Genomic DNA, 22713 nt, shown 5'->3' with positions numbered 1-22713 from the left:
CCGCTCACGCTCTGGGCGGGCTGCAGTGGGTAGGGCCAGAGGAACCGGCATATCCGCTGACGGACGACAGCGTCCTCCAATGAGAAGCGGGAGAGGGCGGGCTTGAGCGGCGGCGGCCCAATGGCAAGCCCGAGCCGCCGTGATGCGGTTACCTGCGAGGTATAAAAGCGGCTGAGTGCGCGGTAGCTCCTCGCTTACACAGTATGGCCGGCGACATTAGCTAGCGCTCGCTCAACGCTCTTCTCTGTAACAGGGGAACACACAGACTACAAGGAACCGGACCGCATCGCCTGCCTGCCCGCACCCCTGCTCGGACTGTAACCCTCTCACACACGCTYACGCTGCACCCGCCGCCGCGCACTCCGGGTGGTTTTCGCTGGTTTAAAAAAAATCTTTCTTTTTTTTCTTCTAATTCCTCCTCCTTTTTTTCTTATTTTTTAAATTAATATTAAAAAAAAAATCCTTCAGAAGGTGAAACCCGCCCGGGGCGGACTAGGACCCGGCGGCGGCAGTGCGGCCCGTGCAGCAGCGGACGGTAGCGGCCGGGGGCGGTAGTTTGGTTGTCGTTAATTTCTGTGGTTGTTGGTTGCCGAGTTGTCTCACCATGAAGGAGAACGGTGCACACTTCTTCGAAGGGACCGAGAAGCTGTTGGAGGTGTGGTTCGCCCGGCAGCAGCCCGCGCAGCAGGAGCCGCACCAGAGCAAGGGGTCCGGTGACCTACGCACCATACCCAGGTCCGTTAGCGGCCGCGAGKCGCCAGCGCGCGCGGGGGGGAGGGGGGAGAAGAGAAGAGAGCTGCCGTTAACGGCCGGCGAGTGGGAGGGACGGGGCGGTTGGTGAATGGCCGGCGCACGCGGGGCCCGGGCGTGGTGGCGGTGCGGAGCGGAGCTGGGTGGGGAGGCGGCGGGCGAGRGGGAGAGTGGGGGGGGGGGCGGCCGCGGGGTAATGGCCGTGCGCGGGCTGGCGGGCAGGCTGGTTCCGGGCGGGTTCGGGGGCCGCCGGCGGCGGCAGAGAGCGGTTGGTGGCAACGGCCGCGCGCGCGAGGCGGGCTCGGCCCGTGCGGGGCCGCCGCGATGCCGCCCTTGTTCCTCCCCCCACGCACACACCCTTACCTCAGTGACAGCCCCCCGGCCTCTCCCGCGTGCCGCCTAACGTCGCCACAGCCGCGGGAGGGCGGGGGTGACCTTCCCCTGCTCTCCGCGGACCCCTCCGGCGGGAGGGCCGGCCCCGGAGGCAGCGACCCTACCGTGCGCCCTGGCCGGGGAGGGCGCTGCGCGGAAGCCATTCCGCGCCGCCGCCTCGTGCAGCCCCGTGCGGTCCCTACTGGCAACATGTGGCGGCGGGGAGAGGAGAGCAGAGTCGGGCGTGTGCCGCGCCGGCCGGGAGCGCCCGCGGGGGGAGGCGGATGGAGAAGTGTCGCAGTGCTGCTGGCGGCCGGGGGCACAGCAGCGGCGCCCCATCCTCTGCGCCAAGCTCCCGTGCATGTTGCGGTTCCAGGCTGCTGTCTGGTAGTGTCCGGCCTCCCTCGTAGTGCGAGCCGTGGAAGCCCTTTTACGGCAGGGTTTCTTGTTCCCGCCAGCTTAGGGAGGGGGAAGGTGAGTGAGCTGCGGGGAAAAACGGCTCGGAAAATCCCAGCTCATGGGGACCGGCTACGCCAGCACTTAAGTGCAGAGTGAGGGATAGGAACSCTATTTCCAGTTTATGGAAGCTGGAATGGGAGAAGAGAGATCCTGCCCTTTACTGTAGGGATAAGGGTTGATGGTTCCCTCACACGGCTGGTTTCGCAGCGACCTCCGGCAGTGTGTAGCTGAACAGGTTCACACAGCAGCTCTCGTGAAGGGAGGCTGACGATACATGGAAATCCTTTCCCTGGCTGCCTGTGGCGTGGTGGGCATTGGAGTGAGGCAGGCAACGGGGGAAATGCCCCCTCCTCCTCCAGAAGTGTGGCTGGAACCACGATTTACACGTGAGTTTCTTGGCTCTGCTCCCAGATTGCGCTGCCTCTTTTTTTTCTCCCATTGACAAGTTCAAGCCAATGAGAACTGGGCGCTGCGGAGGGGTGGGCCCGTATCTGTCACCCAATGGGCATTTGAAGAATGTGCTGGCGCTTCTTTCACTACCACCCAGGGAGGAAGAAAGGCCCGAGGCCCGCACAGAGCTTCATGTGTACACGTGTTTCAAACTCTGTCCTCTGTGATAGGGGGTAGCTTTTTTTCTCCTAAGGCCGAGGTATGCCTGCCTTGCCTTTGAGCACAGTATCTGACAGCGACCTGCTGGGGCACATATCTTTTAAAACAATGGTGGGCATGACAGATATAAGATATGGTTTTTATTATAGCTTGCTGTATCAGCGCAGCAGTACCAGTGTTTTGTAGGGAAGCAATTTTCTGACCAGACTGGAATACCTGAACTTCTGACTTGTAATAGGGAGTCCAACTGTAGATCTGCAGAAAAGGATGTTCTAGTACAAATGCCCTGGAAATGTCAGGAAAGGTAGCTGCAGGCTTGAAAGATGAAACAATCTGCTTGTGTACTGTATGTAAACTGCATGTAAATTTGTAAGAACAACAAGATTGGTATGTAGATATAATAAGTTGACATAATTGAAAAAAGTAGACCTGTTCAAGACACAAAGGGCAAATCTGAAGGGTATATCTATGTGATCATATTATTTTGAGCACAGTAAATTGTTCAAGTCTTCAGGTTCAGGTGGCACCTGAAGAATTTGGTATTTGAGTGTATTCAGATCTTGTGTATATCAGTGTTATCCAGTGGTCTTTGGTCAGAGTTAAATGGCCCCTGTTCTGAGGGGATGACTCTCTGAAAGGTAACATGGAGGAGAGCCTGCAATGTATGGAGTATGGTAATGATGATAGCTTCTTCATTTAAAGGCATACTTAGCGTATGCTATTTGTTTCTTTATTTTGATATTTCTCAGCAGATTTCCTAGATGTGTATTGGTAGGGTTAGATACCCAAAGATCTGAATCGCAAGTAGGCAGGTAACTTTCCTTTCTTGAAATAATGAATATCCCCTGTTGAGAAAGCATTGACAAAGAATTGGAGCACACTTAAGACTAGCTCACATGTGGGTGAAGCTCCATTTCTGTAATGCCAGAAGCACTGCAGAACGTGTGTTTAGCTCTGACCTGCTGTTGTAATGAAGTAGTTTGCTTGTAACTTTCTGACTCATGAAGCTACCTAGACCTTTTTGAAGAATGTGCTTAACTTGGAAATGATCAGATGTAGTTATACAGTTCTTTGATATTTAGTGGTATAGTAGATACCACAAGTCAAGAATTTGTTTAGTTAATGTCCAGGCAATCTTGTAAGAACAAATTTCTGCTGAAATGGTATGTAGGCACTTCAGGATTCCTGTCATGTTTGACTTGTTTAAAGGAGGATTCAAAAAATGTTCCTTTGTGCATTCATATTGTCGTGTTTGAATATACAAGACTTCTAGTTTAGAGATGGCATTCTGCAGATGCTTTCCTTGTTGACACATTCATGCTCTGGTGTTCTGTTTGTTAGCTGGGGCTCATGTTTACAAAACAGCAGACTTATTTTTTAAAACTGCTTAATAGCATTTAATGGAATTGTAAGGCAGGTACTGCAACAGGTTCCTTTACAAGGTTTAGATATGGCTGTAAAAGTTTTAATAGGGTAGATACAAACTGTTAACTGTTAAACGTGTAGTCTTTAACACAGTTTCAGAGTTGTGAGCAAGCTTTGAAGGCCTTTGTGTTAATTGGGTCTTAATACAAGACTTTAATTGAAGCTGCCTAATTTGGGTGGAAGGGTGTGACAAGTCTGAAAGCTGCTGTTAACCTTTAAGTTATTCAAAAATAAATATCACAGTATTTTTGTTGCTAGCATGAAATGAAATTTCTAAACATTCTTTTAGAAAAATGAGGTGTCAGAATTAAGCTATTATTGCCACTACAGTGGGGTAGATAAAAACTAAGGTTATCTTTGTGTACTGAACTTTATGAATGCAATATATTTCAATATGCTAATTACATACAGACAATTGAATAAGCTAGTTCATGTTGAACAATTTAAAATCAAAGCTGAAACTACAGAACAATAGCTAAATTAGAGTCAAGTTGCAAACCAGTTGAGCTTGCCTTTTGTATTGTAATACCTGCTTAGTAGTGAAATGCTAGCCATTCATCTCCTGAGTGACTAAGCTGGTGTTCAGAGCTAAAAATTTCCATGTTGCATGTGCTTTGCTAGGGATTAGGTATTTTAAAGTCTCTAAGATAACACCAGTTACTTGGAAAAAACTTAAAGAACTGATGGACTTAAACTCCTTTCAGCTGTTGACAAGCCTGCTTTCCAGAGAATTATTTGGATACAGTGTAAGGTGTTTCAGAAGTTGATGTATATTCAGTGTTTTTAATACCTTCAGTAATGGTTCCAGCTAAAAAAGGAAAGGAATAAACATGGGCTTTCCTTAGCTGGTGAGATTTGGGGCTCTCTGTACATTTGTTAAACAGTTGTGCAAAAGGTCTTGTGGTTGAAATAGTGGCAAGCGTCTGAAGATGCCTATCCTGCTCATATTCAAAAGTGAAATGAAGTTAATGTTTTTTGTGGCCTTAAAATCATTAGCTTTAACTTCAGTGCTTCTCACTATGCTTGCATGTAAAGCATGTTTGCTTAAAAATAGCTTTAAGTGTAAAAGGAGGGTTTGCTGAAAACATTAACTCTTCCCTCCTTTGTGTACAGAACAAATGTGACCTTATATAAATATCTTTACAATGCTTGATCATATAATACAGTAACTCTTGTCAGCTTCTTCCAGTCATACAAATGGGATAGTTTTAAGCAATGAATCCTTGCATTTTTGTGCCTATTTATTATAGAGCTGCAGAATATTGTTTAAATGCTGGTTTATACAAGTTCCAGAAGTTTTTTAGTAAGCAGAGTTGTCATAAAGATACTGCTTGTTTGACATCGGACTCATACAGAGCTTAACTTCATTGAATGAGATTATTCCTTTATGAATCCTTTTTAATACATAAGTAGGCTGATACAAATGCGTAGTGGTATTTTGAAATAGAAACAAGGTTTTCTGTATGTGCCTGGTTAGTTAATTATGCCTTCTCTGTTTTCATCATTGATCAATCTCTAATTCAGTTATCCAGTTTRGTAACAAATTCTGTATAACTTTGACTTGTGAACAGATGTTGATCAGAATAAGCTGCGACTGTTTTTAAATTCTTGATTAAAGTGAAACTCCCACACTTGCTTTGTCTAAGTTCAAGTGAAATGCCAACACACTTGAAATAGTATATATTACTATTTTCTGAACAGAAAGGTATTAAAGGTGAGAATGATTTTAAAAGCAGATACATAAGTCTGTCTCAAGAGAATAAATGTGGAGGTTCCTCTGCTTCATACATAAGGATATATAATTGCTTTTCTGACCCACTTGATTGTCATTCATGTTTGACACCACCTGATTACTGATGTATATTTGAAGTCTAGAATCAGTTAAGCTTGTTTCCTGTTACTGAGATGCTTCCAAAGCTGGAGACAATTTCAAATTAGGTATGAAATACCATTATTTAATCTGCAGGTGGAATAGTGTCAGTATCTCTGCTGGCATCGATAGATCACATCCACAGATGTTTCCAAACCTCTTGAGAGCTTATTCTGTCTTAAAATCAAGCCTTAGTCTTAATACTTTCAGAAGCAACAGTATTACTTGTCCAACCTTCTAAGACTTTCCTGCTTCTTAAAATGAAAAATATGGTAAACTTTGGAAAGCTTCAGTTCAAGTGGATTAATTTTCTATTAAAACTATGATATAATTAAAATTATAAAATTGAATCTGTTCATAAATCTGGGCTATTTTAGGAAGCTTTGTTTTTAGTGTTATGGATTGTCAAACTAGCTGCATGTAATTTGGCACCTTAGCTTTTTTTTAGGAGTGTGTTGCACTTGAGTTTAACTAAAATACCTGAAAAATCCTTCCTGAGCATGCTGTGAGCGCTGGAATTCAGTAGTGACTAAGTGCATTCACTATCCCCCCAGTAAAGTAAGCTTACTTCATTCCTTCAGCTAACAGTGTGGCTATGTATTTGCCATCTCAAGGCTTAAGCTGATCTTGAAGGTACAGAAGTATAGGTTAATGATTCTGGTACTTATTTTAAGAGTCTGTCAGCTTTTCTCACATATTCAGAACTGAAAGATACTCTTAAAATAAGCTTGCTTAGGCACCTTTAATTTACTTCCTATTTACATATATTGTGTGGACCCATAATGAGAAAGTGGAGAATGAGAACAGTGCAGTAATGGACAATATGGAAAGACACTGGTATTATGATATTCTCAGCCTATGCTTGATTAAAACTGCTAGGCACCAGTACAGTCAGATCTGATACAAGTTCTGTAACTACTTGATTTGTATTGCACTGTATAGCCTGAGTCAATGCACTTGTGCCTCTGCATCTCTTCCCCTGCCCCTCGCCCCTCCTTCTCTTCTCCAGCTCTTAGGACTGTAGCAGTGTTAACTGCATATTTTCTCAAACAGTGAAGGTACAAGGAGGCTTGGCCGTGAGCCACATTCTACTCTCATTCCTGTGATTCTTCAGCCCAAAGCAGTGTGTAGAGCTGCTGTGTGGAACTTGAAAGGGGGGCTGGGAGGATTGTGCCAGGATAAGGGCTTCTGTCATTCTACACTGGCAAAGCTTTTATACGTGGAGGTGAAAGAATCTGGAGCACATCAAGTTTTATATAAGAATTCAGATGTTCCCCTCTCCAAAACTCATTCTTAGAAACTAGATTTTTGCGAAGTTCAAAATTACAATTGAATATCAACTTGTTTGCTTGTAACTGTCTCAATTGTAATTTTACAGTAGTTCCTCACATTTGCTATTTAATCAAAGGTCAAGAGGTAAAAATACTTATTGAAAATAAGGGTTGGGACTTTGGTGTCTGCCAAATTACTGTGGCTTTCAAGATTTTTACAGCTTAGTGCAAAACTAGGTGAAACTCTACTGGCAGATATACAAAATCTTCACATAGAAAATGCAATGCTTGTCATACATGTATAAAATGACCAAGCTGTAAACCACTACCTTATCCTGGAGTCATTTATGCTGCTACTTACCTRCTGAGTAATTGTTATGCTGGAAGACTTGAGGCTTATGGTAGATGTGTCTTACAGCCTGTTCTTTCTAGAGAATGTTACACTTAACTTGCCTGAATGTTGCCTGTAAGCCTTTCATTGAAGTCCTAATGTTCCCAAAAGGACTCATGCTTCATTAAACACCTTGGGTGTCAGATATGTTTTGTCCTTTGATATAAGAATAAGACTTTAGGAATACCCCTTTTTTGGTCAGACAGCAAGGGTGGGAGTCCAGTGCTCTCTGTATRCTGATGTAATTACAATAAAGATAAAAGGACCTGTTTGTGCCATTGATGAAATATCTTGGTGTTGTGCTGCATGGGGGTATGATTCTCTTTAGCAGGGGACTTGGTCTTTCTTGCAGGTAAACAGCGTTTTGCAGGAAGTACTGCTTGGAATCACTTGTGAATGCAATTTTTTCATTCAGGTGTTTGTCTTTAATTCAAGATTAGGCATATATCCCTGGAGTTTTCTTAGGTTTGGGATAAGGCAGATGCAGACAGTCTTTCTGTACGTCTGTGTTCAATGTATAGGGTGTGTAGTCTTTGTGCACTCTGCAGATATTGCTGAAGTCAAATTATCTAGCTGCCAATGTGTTGTGTCTAAACTCTATATGAACATAAATAATTCAAGATAACCTGTATTAAACAGCAGTTTGCAAAGTTAAACTGAGTTGTAATTCTAATAGGAAATAATTCACATATCTGTCAGTCAGCAGAAAATACCAGCTACTAGGAGATGTTTTGAAATGTTTGACTTCAGAATTACAAATCTGGTAATTTGACTGGTAACAAGTCTGGTCTGTGTACTGTACCTTTCAGAACACTTGAAACTAGTGTTGTGACTCCGTTATTAGCCAACCTCCATGCCTCCTGTCTCTTGTGCCTAGGCAGTTTAGACAAGGCATTGAGTTCTTGACTGTTCTGGTGTTGGTAGCAATTTGCCTACTAACTATACTATAGCCTGTTAATGAGGCAGTTGATAATACTGGCTGTTAAATACTTAGGAGATAACAGTTTGAAGGAGTGAAAAGTGTATTACTCTGTAGTTCAATGTTTTATGTTAAACAAGGTCTTATGGTAAGGTACAAGATAAAATTGGTTATCACCATGATTACTAGTCTTGTCAGCTGTTAAAGCTATGCAAGAGGATGTATACAGCTTAAGCTATCTTTAGATGTTTCATAGGACTTGTTCTACAGTACAGCAAGAATTTTTAGAAAAGAACTTTTTCCCCAGTGCAGTCTGAGTTGCATTTGCAAGGTACTTTTACTGGGGGTTATGCTTCTGGAGGGTGTTAATTGTTGACAGGAATAAGTTTTTGATGTAGTTGTATAATCTCTTCAGTTGCTGGTGTCCTGTTCCTGGTTGGCCTGAAACAGTAGTATTGTGCCACTGCCTGATATGTTTGACTTCTGGGTTAAAACATGTTCTGCCTCCACAGGTAAAGGCTCAGAGTAGGCTAATAACTCATGTTGAAAGGCATAGTTTTATCTACCAAGAAAAAATTAGTTCCTAGTGAAATAAAGGAGGAAACATAATGGTTGAGAGGACCTGTTTAGTATTAATTTCATTACATGCTCTAAGCATATACCTCTTCAAACTGAAATACTTTTCAATTCCATGAGAGGTATTTCTATGCTGACAGTCATCTGTAGTAGCTTGAGTAGAAGTTAGGTTCTGGTAACAAGTCAGAAGGCACTAAACATTGCAACCCAGGTACAAGAATAGATTGCTATGCTTTTTTTTTTTTTATTTTAACATGGTCTGCTAGTCAAGTATAGAAACAGCAGCTTTCTGTCCATATTTGATTGGTAGGAGGTGATCAGAAGGTAGGAGGGGGCAGAATTACTCCAGTTGCATTCAGTAGTAAGTGTCTAAGCCTGTGCAACCATCTAAGATACTCATTGCTTGCCTATTGGACAAACTACTAGCTCTCAGCAGGTGTCAGTTATTTGAAATATAAGGATCAGGGTTTTACAGCTCTGGGATGAGATGGTTAATACTCTTAAGATTATTTTTATAACCATGAGTAGCTGGTCTCAAATACTTTTTTTTTCCAGTTTGGTGTTCCAGTTGATGCAGGTCCACTACCAAACTTTCTTAGCTGCTGTATCATGTTGAAGTATCATATTCTGGTATGTTTGACTTTCAGTATAGGGAAGCAGGCTTCAAACAATCTGTGTTTGGGGATTGTCCTGATGTCTGCCTCTGGGAAATAGCTTCGGAAATAGTAATGCAATCCATATACTCTCCATTGGAAGGGGATATTTGAGGAACAGAAGCCCATGATTACTTTTGGGGGGAATTAGTCTTTTGTTCTGCTTTTCACTTAGATTTTGCTCCTTCACAGCTAGGAAGTTCACAACTAGAAATTATGAAATAGGATGTAATGTTCTCAAGTCTTTCACAAAGTTACCACCTTTGAGGGGATTTTTACTTGACAAACAAGCTAGCTGCAATACGTATATTAATAATCCATGAAAGGGTGCTTTAAGGTAGAATTCTTAAGTTTCTGCTTTGGGGGAGAGCTAGACATTATTTTGCTCTACTAACTTGGAGCACTTGACTTATCCAGGTTAAACAAATGGAAAATAATGCAAGAATTAAGTTTTTAGAGAAGTCAGTCTAGTTGGTACATAGCAGTCCCAGGTGTTCTTCCTTACCTCTACTTGAAACAATGGAAAATGTGAAACTACAGTCATCTTGTTTGATTACGTTGAGATCAAACGCAGCATGCTAGTGGCCTTTCTATAGTTCTGTTTTCTGTGCTTAACTTTAAAATGCACATAGATGCCATCTCTATTCTATAAAATATATAGAATGGCAATCTCTACTGCAAAATTTACTTGTAATGTGGTCAAGTCTCATCCTGACTGCTGCAAGCCTTTCTTAAATTATTAAATGTATGTTTCTGGATGAAACTTGACATCTAGTGTATTTCTCAATTTGTAGGCTTTCTTCCATAGAATGCTATACTAATCAGCTCAAATCATGAACTTTTCCTTTATTCCTGTAAAGGCTCAACACCTGAACATCTAGTATATGCTTAGCTGTGGTTTCTGTAGTTGCAGTATTGAAGAATTGAGCACAATTTTAATATTCCAAGGTCTTCTGCAATTGCAGATTTCAGCCACAATACCTAAATACCAACTATAGTACTAATGAGCATAGCTAGAGCCTTACTTGATTTATATAGCAGGCTTTGGACTTAATGTGCTGTATTGTAGTGCAAGTAGTATGCTGTGCTGATTGTTAGACTAATTGGACACCAAAATTGCTGCTTCTTCCTGTACTAAGTTTCATGGCAAACTTAGATGAGCCAGTTTCCTGAGACATCCAGTTCTGCAGTACAATAATGCTTATTTGTGTAGAAGACTTTCTCTAATGCTGGAGTTCTGACTATCTGACCAGATAAGAAGCCTGTGAAGGAGTAGATTATTGTATATGTTGTTGCAATGCCCGAGGTGGTTACAATCAATTAATACTCAAAGGACAAATACCAAATCAGTAGTAATATACAAATAGGAGTACTGCAGCTTAGCATTAGGCAGTATAAGGGAACTCTGCCTCAGCTTTCAGAAATGCTTCATAAAACACTGGATGGTTTTTTAATGGCAGTTAGAATATTGTTAGTAGTGGTGTCAGGGARTGATTTGAGCAATTGTTGCACCATATCAAACCAAATTAACACATTACCTAACTCTGTTTAGAAGAGGAATCCAATAGGATGTTACAGGAGAGATCCTAAGGCTGGCAAACTTGTACATGTGTGCTGTAGTTTCCAGAGAAAACTGAAGTCCCTTTTCTGTCCCCTTATCACCAAAATACCTGACTGCTTAGGAGTACTTAATGAAATTATTTTAGATTTTAATAGTTCACTTTGGAAAATCCTGGTAAATGTGAAAAGATGAGCACATACTTTTTTGTTTTCATATGTACTTGAGTATCAAAGACAGTGAGTGTTAAGCACAGCCCATGACAGAAGTGTACAGCTGAATAAATCTGAGGCTCTATTTGAGCAGGTATAGTTTAAAAAAACTGCTTATCTTGGTGTGCTGATTTGAATGGCCTGTATTGTCATGTTTATGGAAAAATTGTCTTGAGACTTGCTGTTTAAAAAAAAAAAACAAATCCAGGGCCAAACATAAGGATCTCTCTACTTTTAGAAAAATATTTCATCAAGGTTCACTTATGGGCTGATAGGGAGAAACTCATTTTGCTTTTTAGTATCCAGATGTATCATTCAGAGTTTATAAAAACTTGTTCAGATGTGCACTTAATTATGATGTATTTTAAGATGCATAAGATTCTTTAAAACTCATTTTTTTCAATGGCTTCTCTCCTCTAAAAGGAGGCTATGCAGTGAGTGTAAGTTTAATATCTTGTTCTGGTTGACTACTATATAAATACTTGTATAATATTTTTACATTGACTGGTTTAGTGTAACACTTGAGTATTTTCCCTTCAGAGCCTGTATTAGTAGCAAAGGTACAGAATTAAGTTTTAGGAGACATTCCCAAGTAAGGGAGAAATACTTGAGGCAACAGGCATTTTCTGGKGTGTTTCAAGAAGTGAATTACATCTGGGCTACAAGTAGGAGATGGATATGTGTACAGCAGCATCTAAAACTTCATTTTTGCAGTGATGTTTCACTCTTGTCAACTGACCAGTTTTCTAAGGGGAGAGACTTGTAGCTGCCAGAGGAACCCTGTTGACAGGATTAACAGTGAATTCTCTGGCCTGAAGTACAACTGCAGAGCTGTTGCAGTGTGAATAAAGGCAGGTCTGACCCCTCAGGAAGGATTAGGCTGAAACTTAAATGGGCAGCTGAGCCARTTTAATGACTTGGTGCTGGGAAAGTATAACTGTTCCCTCTATTTCCTAGCTGTAGAGTTCTCTACCTTGCACCAGCTGATAGTCTGATAGCTATCAGTTGCTTCAGGTCCATAATGTGGCTGGCAGCTCAGTTTTATGCTGAGTTAGTAAGCCTTGTCCCTTACAGGCCTGAGCACAAGAGTCCACACAAATTAGTGGATGAAATATGTAGTGGGAGGGGAGAGATGGCGAAGTGGAATGGAGCTGATGAGGTCATGTGATTCTGTGACTTTGGGAAGGTGCATCTGTTCTGTCTGCTCCATAAAAAACTTTACTACTATATTGGATTCTTTTAATCTGATGTAGTCACGAGACTAAAGTAATAACCAAAATGTTTGTGTTCAAGTCTGTCATTTTTGAGTACTTCGAAGTCTCAAAGGGCTCAAGCCAAAAAGCTCAGTTTTCTAATAGAATTCCTTGTAGAATACATAATGGCAGTAGAGAATATTAAACTTCTAACCACTATACTGAAATCTAGCCCTTCTGCAGGCTCAACTTTCACCATATGAAAATAGTTCAAATAGTTTAAGAAAATTATTTCCTGTAGAAGTTTTCTAGACCTTCTAGAGATTGATCGAAGAGGAATGCAGACCATTGAGATGTATTAGCTCCAGTCCTTAGGGCTAGTTAGCAATTAAATTATGGAGTTGACCAAGGTGGACAAATAGCCTATTAATGTTAACTTGCTGTTTTATCACTTTAACTGTCAATGACTGCTGTAATTGAGAGTATTGGGAGATTCAATCTAAAGTGTACCTTAAGTTGCAAACTAAATTTTATCTTAGTACATGTGGGATGCGGGACTTGAACTCATTTGGACTTGCATTGTTAGAAGCTTGTTTCTTGACATGTATGTTTGTGGCAGATTGCACTAATGAATCCTGGGAATGTAAATACTTAAGAATTGCCATTGAGAGCTAGGAATTGAATATTGTATTGTGATAGGCAGTTCCTGTATAAAGTCTTGAGATAGTTTCAGAAGAGTTCTCAGACTTGAGAGCGTGAAAGGGGAGGGCAAGGGCTATAAACCTGTTTGGACTATACTTTTCATCCTGTTTTCCAGAAAGCTTCCATTTTCTTAACCTGTCAATATTTATTTCAAAGCTGCTTAAAGTGGGACCAAGAATTTTAAGGAAAGCTGAGGCTAAATCCAAAAATTCAGCCCAATTTACAAAACACTTGTATAAAAAAATTTTTTTCTGTAGAATTTAAAATATGTACTATTGCAGTCAGCTTGGAAGAAGGTGAGCTTAGTTTAGATCATTGTATACAGAACTTTATACACATTTGATAGGAGGCAGGTACCTCCTCAGTCTGTACCGTAAGTTCTTTACTAAATGGATCTGTACTATAAAGTAATAAGCTTTTTAAATTGGGTAGCTTTGGTCCCATAATGCAGATGTTGATTGTTCAAATTGTAACTCTGAACACTGTTACTCACTGTGTAGCAAGTGGGAATGGGGTCCTGGTACTTCTGACCATCCATGTGACATGACACTTACACAAAGATGCTGGTGGTGGGTGAAAGCTTTTGAAGAGTCTATGCTATGAAAACATTAAGAGAATCGGTTTATGAAAATGTCTTGGAGCAAAGACTGAATTCAGTGAGCCAGGGTAACAACATAGGCTGCCAAGGATGGTAGGTTTTCTAGCTCCAAGTGCTTTTTCAGGTGTTTTGTGACAACTTTAAATTGTGCAAACATAGCTTCATATGGTTAGTTCTGCTTAACTTGCTTAGTGCCTAGTTTATCAGAAATCTGCTTACAGTGCTACGATAGAGGTTTGTTCACCTTGGAAATGACATTGTCTTGCAACAGAACTTCATTTAGTTATCTAGGTAAAATCCTAACTGGTCTCATAAGACTTAACTTCTTCACAGGATTGAGTGGGACAAACTTCTGGAGAATGTGCATTGTTTGATCATAAGTGTGACAAAAACTGACAAACAGGAAGCTTATGTACTCAGGTAAGCCACTAGCTTATTCTTTTAGTCTCCAATAAGTAAAATAGTTGAACTGTTGTGTGGGATTCATTTGGCTGAGAATCTTGGATTATGAAGATCCTGCTCTGTTAATGACTGCAACTTGCAGGGTCTGCTAATTATAATGCTGTCGCGCTTCTGTTCAGTAACACAAATGTCTTCATAATTATCAGTGTTTGTCTTATAAGATTAAGGACAGGGCTGTAGTACTTCTACACCTGATATATAAGACTATTAACAGATCGCTGGATTTTGCCTTGGGATAACTCTCCCCAATTAAGAGGTTAATGAAAAATTTTAGTATCACTTCAGCAGAATAGTGCATGGAAGTATCATTTTTAGACCAGCAAAGACTATATAGGTTGGCTTTGCTGTAACTTGGAATATTACAATCAAGTGGAGCAACTCTTTGAGCTGAGGACATCTGTAAATATTATAGCTTTCCAGAGATCTTGGATTCTCTTGTCTTATACGGCAGTTAGCCATAAGGACAAACAGCTTTTGCCATGTGTTTTCCATCTTACAAAACACTTTCCTGCCTGCTGTTTTCTGCATGAACTTTACAGAAGCATTGACATTCTCTGCTTTACTTCAGATTCAAAAAACTGAAGCTTTTGTATCTTGTATATTTGAAAGCTTTTGAGGGTAAAGTTGAGCTAAGAGCAAACTAGTGAAACTGCTGAAGCCTGTGTTGTCCCAAAGCTTCATATTTTTAAACAAAAAAATCAGAAAAATGTAACTAGTTAACTATATAGTGGATTAAATAACCTTTCCATTTTTAAGCAGCATTCCAAGCTGAGTTAAAAATACCTAGACTAGACTTTCATTCCTGCTGCTCAGTCATTTGGTGTGAAAATTTTGGTACATGTTTGAGTCTTCTGAATGCAGTATTAACTACAGTCCCACTGAACTGAAGATCAGTATTAAATATCTGATTTACAAAAATTAGCTGTATACATAAATTATCTTATGCATAAGGGCATATCATATTGCTACAGTTCTAATCTCATACTGGGACTTCCTGTTCTTATGGACAGGTGCTGATTTATCACTTTCCAGTAGTCAGCTTTCCTAGAAGATGCAGCCAGCCATTCTATACAGCTCTTCTGAGGCTTCCTGGGGTTTTTTGAGTTGATATTCTTATCAGCTTTTTTTAGCTGAGAAAGTCAGGTTTCATGTTTAAGACCATGTTCTGCAGCTGGGTCAAGAAATTATGGGCATGTCTATATTGTATACTTGCTTAACAGCATCTTTGTTTCTAGAATAGATTGAGGTAATGTAAAGCATGCAGTCCCTCTTTCCTGTACTGTGCTAGCTGTGCAGTATCACACTCGCAGCTAGAGCAGCTATTTATTGTCTGAATGGTGGAGAAATTTGTTCTGCTGTCTTGCTAGTTTAGATTTCACCCACTACAGTGAAGAGAAGAAAAAGCTGCTTTAATCATAGGGTAATAGAGTATGGAAAGCTTATTCTTAAGCCAAAGACAATTGTGTAATGAATGCAGTGGACTACTAGTATTGCCTGAAACATACTGAAAATGTGTGCAAAGTGTCTATTCAAACTGTGCTTTCCTTGACAGCTACTGCTAAACTTCTGTCAGCACTGATGTAAAGTCTGAAATGAGTTTATTTTAAGCTGTTTCCACTGATTTGTATGTGCATACTTCATTCTAAAGCAGTGTCAGCAAGCTGAACCACAGCTGTACAGCTGTTGCTGAAACTTTCATTGAGCTGAGACCACATTCATGTCTTAAAGTTGCCAAGGACTAAATTTTGTATCATTGCTGATATGACCCCTGAGTATGAGGCCCGAAATTTTAGGTGAATTGTCTGACTTAATCTGTTAAATGTAAATGTCGGGCTTCTGTTGAATTGGACCTCAAGAGTGCCAAGTACCCATAGTTTTAAAATTGTTTCAGGAGATCATAGCAGCTCTTGAAAATGTTGGCTAAAACCTATTGATCTGATAAACATGCTCTGCAAGTGTATGTACTGCATCCTGAATGTTCATTTATAAAATAATGCATTTGGCTGGGATTAGAACTAAGATCTAACCATTCTCCCCTAATTTGTTTTATAGGGAACACAACTCATTTTTAACACTATTTTTTCTTTAATAGTGAGAGTAGCATGTTTGTCTCCAAGAGACGTTTCATTTTGAAGACGTGTGGTACCACCCTCTTACTGCAAGCACTGGTTCCCCTGTTAGAGCTTGCTAGGGAGTACAGTGGGTTTGACTCAATTCAGGTAAGGTACCAAAAATGCCCCATCTTCCTTAGAATGTACAAAATGTTTTTATTAATATATTGAATTCACTCATCTTAATTCTGAGGCTTCCTTTGTGTATCATTTCTGTAATAAGTTATATACAAGATTGTTTGCTCTGCTACAGAGCATAGCTTTCTATTTGCCTTTTAAAGGATGCTAATTTACAAATGCTGTTGCACTGAATAAGGTTACTAAGGGTGAAAGATTTCCATGCCCAGGTTGTCAGTGCTGAAGTTACTGATGTCTTGTGGAAAATAAATTTGAAAGTCAGCATCTATAGCTTACAAATTAAGCTAGGTATAGTTATATGCCTCTGAAATGGAAGACGAAGTACAGGTATCAGTGTTCTTACAGTGAAGAATTCTCCTGTGAAAGCTTATACTAAATGCTCATATCTTTTGGGCATTTCCTAGATTTTTAGGTTCAAGATGGGCATATATTTTCAATATCTAAGATGTGGCTTTTTGTTGTTGTTGTGTTTTTTGTTTTTTTTTTTCCCAGAGCTTCTTTTATTCACGTAAGAATTTCATGAAGCCTTCCCACCAGGAGTACCCACATAGGAATTTCCAGGAGGAAGTAGAGTTTCTTAATGAAATTTTCCCAAGTAAGTCTATGAAACCTCACTAAAGTTGTATACCTGTGTTAAGTGTTCATATGAAGTGAAAAGTGACAAGTGGTGTGCTGTACATCCTGAGTGCAAGGCCATTCAACAGTCCTTGGGAGCTTCACAGCCAGCACGAGTTTCAGCTGCGTAAGAATGAAAAGCTGTATGTGGTTATTTTCTGGATTTTGACACTAGTTTGCCAGGGTCAAACTTTACATCATAATAAACTTGAAACTTAACACCTTCCTTTGACTGAGGTAGTCTGCAGAATTCTAAGTGGTAAGTGCTAAATAAGTCTGTAGAATACAGCTATCACTGACCCCAAAAGCCTCAGCAAAAAGGTAGACTAGTCCTTTAAGGTGGGGATTGAAATATACTGAAAAAATTCTGCTCAAAGAATCACTGCACTAAATATTGAATTCACATATTAATAATGAAAAACCTATAAAAAACTTTGAATTTCTGTCAGAAAACTTTTCTGAAGGAATATAGAAATTGAAATACTGATCTGAATCATTTGAAAATAAATGCTAATCATAATCATAATCATCTGTGCATAGTTAAAGCTTTAATCTGAATTTCTTCCTAGTAGGTTCTGAATTGGGGTATTGAGACTACCTTCTGAGGAACCTGTTTTTCTGATTATTGGCTTTATGCTTCTGAAGTTAAATGCCTGCTTACTTGATACAGATATTAACTGTATCAGTGAATCTCTTTAAATGTTCTATGAATGACTTGCACTGTCCTAAAATATAAAACAAGGTTAGTCCTTTACCTAAAGGATCAGCTGTGGCGTATTAACTTGAGACCTTTTTGTCTTGACTAGATGGAGCAGCTTATTGCATGGGACGTATGAATTCTGATTGCTGGTATGTATGCAAAGACTTTGAAATCTCTGAGTCATACAGTACAACTTAACCTGCTGCTGCTAATATTTATTACAGAAGTCATTTGTACTTTATGTAGGTACCTGTACACTCTGGATTTCCCAGAGAGTCGGATATCCAGTCAGCCTGATCAGACGCTGGAAATTCTGATGAGTGAGCTCGACCCAGTAGTTATGGACCAGTTCTACATGAAAGATGGTGTTACTGCAAATGATGTCACTCGTGTATGTTTGCTTGAAAACTAAATATTTGGGGGGTGGTGGATATTGGGCAACTAAATGCTTCACTTAACATTTAATATGAACTTTATTTTGTGGCAGAAAAGATTAATATTTGAGTTTTGGGGGGTAAAATGGGTTTGACTCTAGAAGATTTGGGGGAATAAAAGTTCATGTTTACAGTGTTCCTACTTTAATCTATTGAAAGGTGCAATTTGCAGTGCTTTAGTGATTGAATGTTTGCTGCTCTGGAAAATGGAGGAATAGGAGTTCAGATATCCTAATGATTTCCATTGAAGGATGGAGATTACAAGAAGTAAGGTTTATACAGAGGATAATGAATGCCAAAGGAATAAAGTTATCAAATGAGGTTAAATCATGGGAGTCATTTTAATTGTTTGGGTTGTAGGGGAAGTGTAGTTTGGTTGGGGAAGTTTTAAGGTGTAAGCATAATTTGATAGGCCCAGTTTTGTCTCCTTTCCTCCCTAACTTTTTCCAATTAACAGGAAGGTTATGTGTGAACAAGTTTCACTGACAAATACAGTGACTACATCTGTTCCCCCCTCCATGCTTTGAATCTCGCTACTGTACTTGTTGTAAAGGTTTGGCTGTAGCTCAAGTACTGTATGGGAAATCAGTGCTTGGGATTACTTCAGAGTATAAGGAAATATGTTCACACTCCATAGTAAATGTAAATAGCCTTCATTTTGTGGACACCGATTGCACAGAAGCTGTTTTCCATTTTTAGTTGCAGGAAAAAGTATGCATTATAACTCAAAGCTGCTCTTTCTGGAGGTATGCAGTCTGATTCTGTTTGTACCAGATACTTTGGTAACCTGCACAGAACTGAGCACTCAGTCACTGGTCTAAGTGACAGGATGCCAAGCAAGTTTGTTTACAGTGGTACAAACTGGTATTAAACTGACTTCCCCCTTATTGAAAGAATCTAGTGCCCTGTCTCATAAACTTGTGTTCATTCTGCCTTTGAGTTGGACTTAAACATAAGTGCAAGGAAACATGATAAAATTGAGTGGTATAATTTTAATTTCTATTTCAGATGAGTGGAATTCGTGACCTGATACCAGGTTCTGTTATTGATGCTACAATGTTCAATCCTTGTGGGTATTCAATGAATGGGATGAAATCGGATGTAAGTTCTACATTTATTGAATATTCATATTAAAATAAATTTAATTATTTGGTGCTAATAATCTTTTTTCTTCTTCAGGGAACTTACTGGACTATTCACATCACTCCAGAACCAGAATTTTCTTATGTTAGTTTTGAAACAAACATAAGTCAGACCTCTTATGATGACCTGATTAGAAAAGTTGTAGAGGTTTTCAAGCCAGGAAAATTTGTGACAACCCTCTTTGTTAATCAGGTGAGTTTGCTGTCATTAGCATGTCAGCTCCTGAAATAAGGTTTGCAAGTAGACAAATTGGGTGATGATAAAGATTTGTTTCTCACTTGGGCATCAGCTCTTTCTAGTTTGCCTCTAAATTTGGGTGGTAGCTACTTGGGAAAGTGAAAGAARGTCTTTTGGCATGCACTAAATCTGATCTCAAGAGAAACTTAAATACTAAGAGATAAGACAGTCCAACTGAAACTTCATGGAAAGTCATTGGAATACTTGTATAGGCATCAGTTTCTTGCTTTGGTGTTTTTCTTGATTTGGCCACAGCTGTCAGTTGTAGAAGCAGACTATTAATGTTGATGCTTCCAACCAATGACTGATAGAAAAGCAATACAGTAGTTAAGGAGCAGAATTGTTTGGGATTGGAACTTCCTGAAGCACTTTCATGAAAGCATTTGAAGCATGTTGGTAACAATATCCCAGAAAGTACACATTAAGTCTATCTCCCAGTCTTAATGCTAAGCATAAAAATGTAAATTTTACTTTTTTCTAGAGCTCCAAATGTCGTACAGTCTTTTCTTCTGCCCAGAAGATTGAAGGATTTAAACGTCTTGATCACCAGATTGCCCAATTCAGTGACTACAACTTTGTTTTTACCAGTTTTACGAAGAATCGCCAGCAACAGCACAGTTGATTAAGAATGAAGAAAAAACGCAAAAGGAGATTCCATATAGAAGGTGGTGGTTGCTTTCTAGTTAATGATTCAGGGGGCCAGGCTTTCCACTCCCACCACCTTGTAGTTGTGGAAAGCCCTAGGTGTAATCATAGTATAACCATTTTGAATTGTATGCATTATTATATCAAGGAGTTAGATATCTTGCATGAATGCTCTCTTCTGTGTTTAGGTACTCTATGCCACTCTTGCTGTGAAATTGAAGTGCATGTAGAAAAATCTTACTGTATGAAACTTTACAACACATGTAAAAATGATTCAGGTAGAATTACACACAGCATAGTTTTTCTCCAGGTATCACCAAAAATTCCCCACAGACAAGGCTTTCGTCCTCATTAGACTTCAGCCTCAACCTACTCACTGGGACAGTTCTCTGTTAAATTGTCGCCAATATTTTTCATCTATATTGTGATTTCAGTCTAAAACAGTTTTTGACAAACTTGTATGATTTCTAATGAAACTGATTCCTAATTAACACTTTCATGGTTGGAGAAAGTTCTTTCACTTAATACAGTTAGAAATTGTTTTGCTACTACAGGTGGTGGTGGTTTTTTAAATCACTGACTCTGTCATGCTCTAATCAAGCTTATAGGAATTTGATCGGCTGTACCATAGCACTGGGCTAATGCATCAGCCTTTCATCCTTAAACTTGGTATAGATACTAATGCAGGTTGAATTTCATCTTAGCTTAATGCTCATRTTTATCTGTCTGTGTCCCCAAGCTGTCACATTGCTACACAATGGCAGAATTTGAAGAAGGTCCAAGACTTGAAAGGGGGAGAGCTGAGTCAGGGTACAAGTGCTTTGGTATAGTTGTGTGACAACTTTGCAAAGTGCAAATTCATATTGGCACCAAACATTCTTTCCTAGGCACCAATTATGTCTTTGACTAAGAAGCTGGTGCTCTTAAGTGCTGGCAGGTAGATCTAGCAAAGGAGTGGAGTTTGCCAGGCTGGATATGTTGATTGTTTTGATTATTCTCAGTAAAACTTAAACTGCCACTTCTAACTGTAAAAAGAATGCTTCTAAACTAGTCCAGTGTTGCTTCATTTTGTTGTTCCAAGCAAAGCTAATGCCTCTATCTTGTGACAGTCCTGTGACATTGTTGTGCATGTGACTTATGTTGTATTTGAGTGTTGTGACTTCATCTGTTTTTCCTCCTAATTAATGCAGTGGTTCCTCTTACTGTGACTTGAGGGCATTAAGTGAAGGCATAGAACAAGAACTGTCTGGGACACCTGGACAGAAGTGAAGTAGAATGCTATTCATAGAACATGAATAAGTGTAATTCAAAGTCACTTTAATGGGTATTGACTAAAATGCAGGCTTTAAAGAGCTGGCAGACTTTCAGCTATGTTTGCAAATACTGTGGGATTTTAACAGCTGTGAGACCAGCAAGTTAATAACTACAAAACAGATTTTTTTTTCCTCTTGTCCTTGCAATGTTTTGACTCTTTCTGGGTTGACGCAATGGTGTTTTCTTCCTTCCRTATTTATAAATGAAGCACTTTTTCAGTGCTTCTAAACTAAAGTCTGCTTGGTTAGAAATCAAGTGGTTGGAACATTTTTGAGTTTAAGCATATTGTTGATTGAAGTTCTTTAACAATGTTATCAATTATATGCTGTAAATGGCAGTAATGCCTTTTGGTGTTAATACTGAGGACCAATATTTCAGTGGTTTTTGTTCTTAAACAGTGTCCCAACTGATCTGACATTTGTTGGCTTGAGGTCCTTTAAGTAGACTGAAGATCCCTTTCCAAGTAATACTGAAAAATATACATTTTATAAATAGAAGCATAAGCCTCGGCTATAAAATGAAAGCTGTTGAATGGATTGAACTATCTAGGGTGATCAGGATGGGGGGAGTATGGTGTTTATAATTTCTGTGATGTTAGACTTTGATCATTTAAAAATCTGTACCACAACTTAATGCTTCAATAAAAGTTTGCTTAAATTGTTTGTTGATGTAGCAATTTTACCTATCTCACTTTGTGCCATTTGTTTTAATTCTGAAGTAGACTTATGTATTTGTTGACTTAAACTACTTCTGTAACTAAACTTGCTTTACCTTTATAGGGGATACATCTCAATTGTTAACATGRTGATAGCTTCAAATGAGACTGCACATCAAAAGAAGCCAAATGAAAATAAGCTGCTTCTGAGGCTGAAAATGTTTGTCTAAATGAACACCCACAGGAAGGACTGAGATCTGCTGTGTCTTTAATCTGTATTTTTTTTCCCCACAGCATTAAATATTTAAAATATTCCTCTGAATTAAGACGACAACTGCTTCTACAGGTCTTATGTACCAAACTGGAATGCATGCATATATGGTACTTAATATTAGACTGAATTAGTTTAAGCTGAAGTTTGTCTTGTAATATTAAGGTAAAGTAAGCATGCACATAATCTGGACAGCAAGCTCCACTGGAAGCTAGTGGTTAAGTCTCAGTGCTAAGTAGATGCAGCCAACATAACTGAAGCTTCCTAGATCCCTTATGAACACTTCTATAGAAACAGCAGATTCAGTTGAACTATACTTAGAGTAGATATTCCCAAAAATCACTTAAGTAGGGATATCTGTGTGCCACTGTTAAAGGCCTAAGTTGCTGTAAGTTGTTCTTACCTGAATACAGATTACACTGATCACCCA

General features: G+C 39.6%; 1 protein-coding gene across 1 annotated transcript; it reads left to right on the top strand.

The window, feature by feature from the left end:
- Positions 1 to 186: 186 nt before the first annotated feature.
- Positions 187 to 22334, top strand: AMD1 (adenosylmethionine decarboxylase 1). Its single transcript, XM_026065520.1, has 10 exons — positions 187 to 735; positions 13892 to 13978; positions 16113 to 16239; positions 16762 to 16864; positions 17691 to 17733; positions 17831 to 17975; positions 19027 to 19119; positions 19198 to 19353; positions 19880 to 20063; positions 22137 to 22334. The coding sequence occupies exons 1-9, from the start codon at positions 605 to 607 to the stop codon at positions 20018 to 20020; spliced, it is 1026 nt and encodes a 341-aa protein (XP_025921305.1). The 5' UTR covers positions 187 to 604; the 3' UTR covers positions 20021 to 20063; positions 22137 to 22334.
- Positions 22335 to 22713: the final 379 nt, after the last annotated feature.

This window comes from Apteryx rowi, unplaced genomic scaffold (genome assembly GCF_003343035.1).
Source record: "Apteryx rowi isolate R43461 unplaced genomic scaffold, aptRow1 scaffold_229, whole genome shotgun sequence".
In the NCBI taxonomy this organism is placed as follows: domain Eukaryota; kingdom Metazoa; phylum Chordata; class Aves; order Apterygiformes; family Apterygidae; genus Apteryx; species Apteryx rowi.
This window is presented reverse-complemented; position numbering and strand designations above follow the sequence as displayed.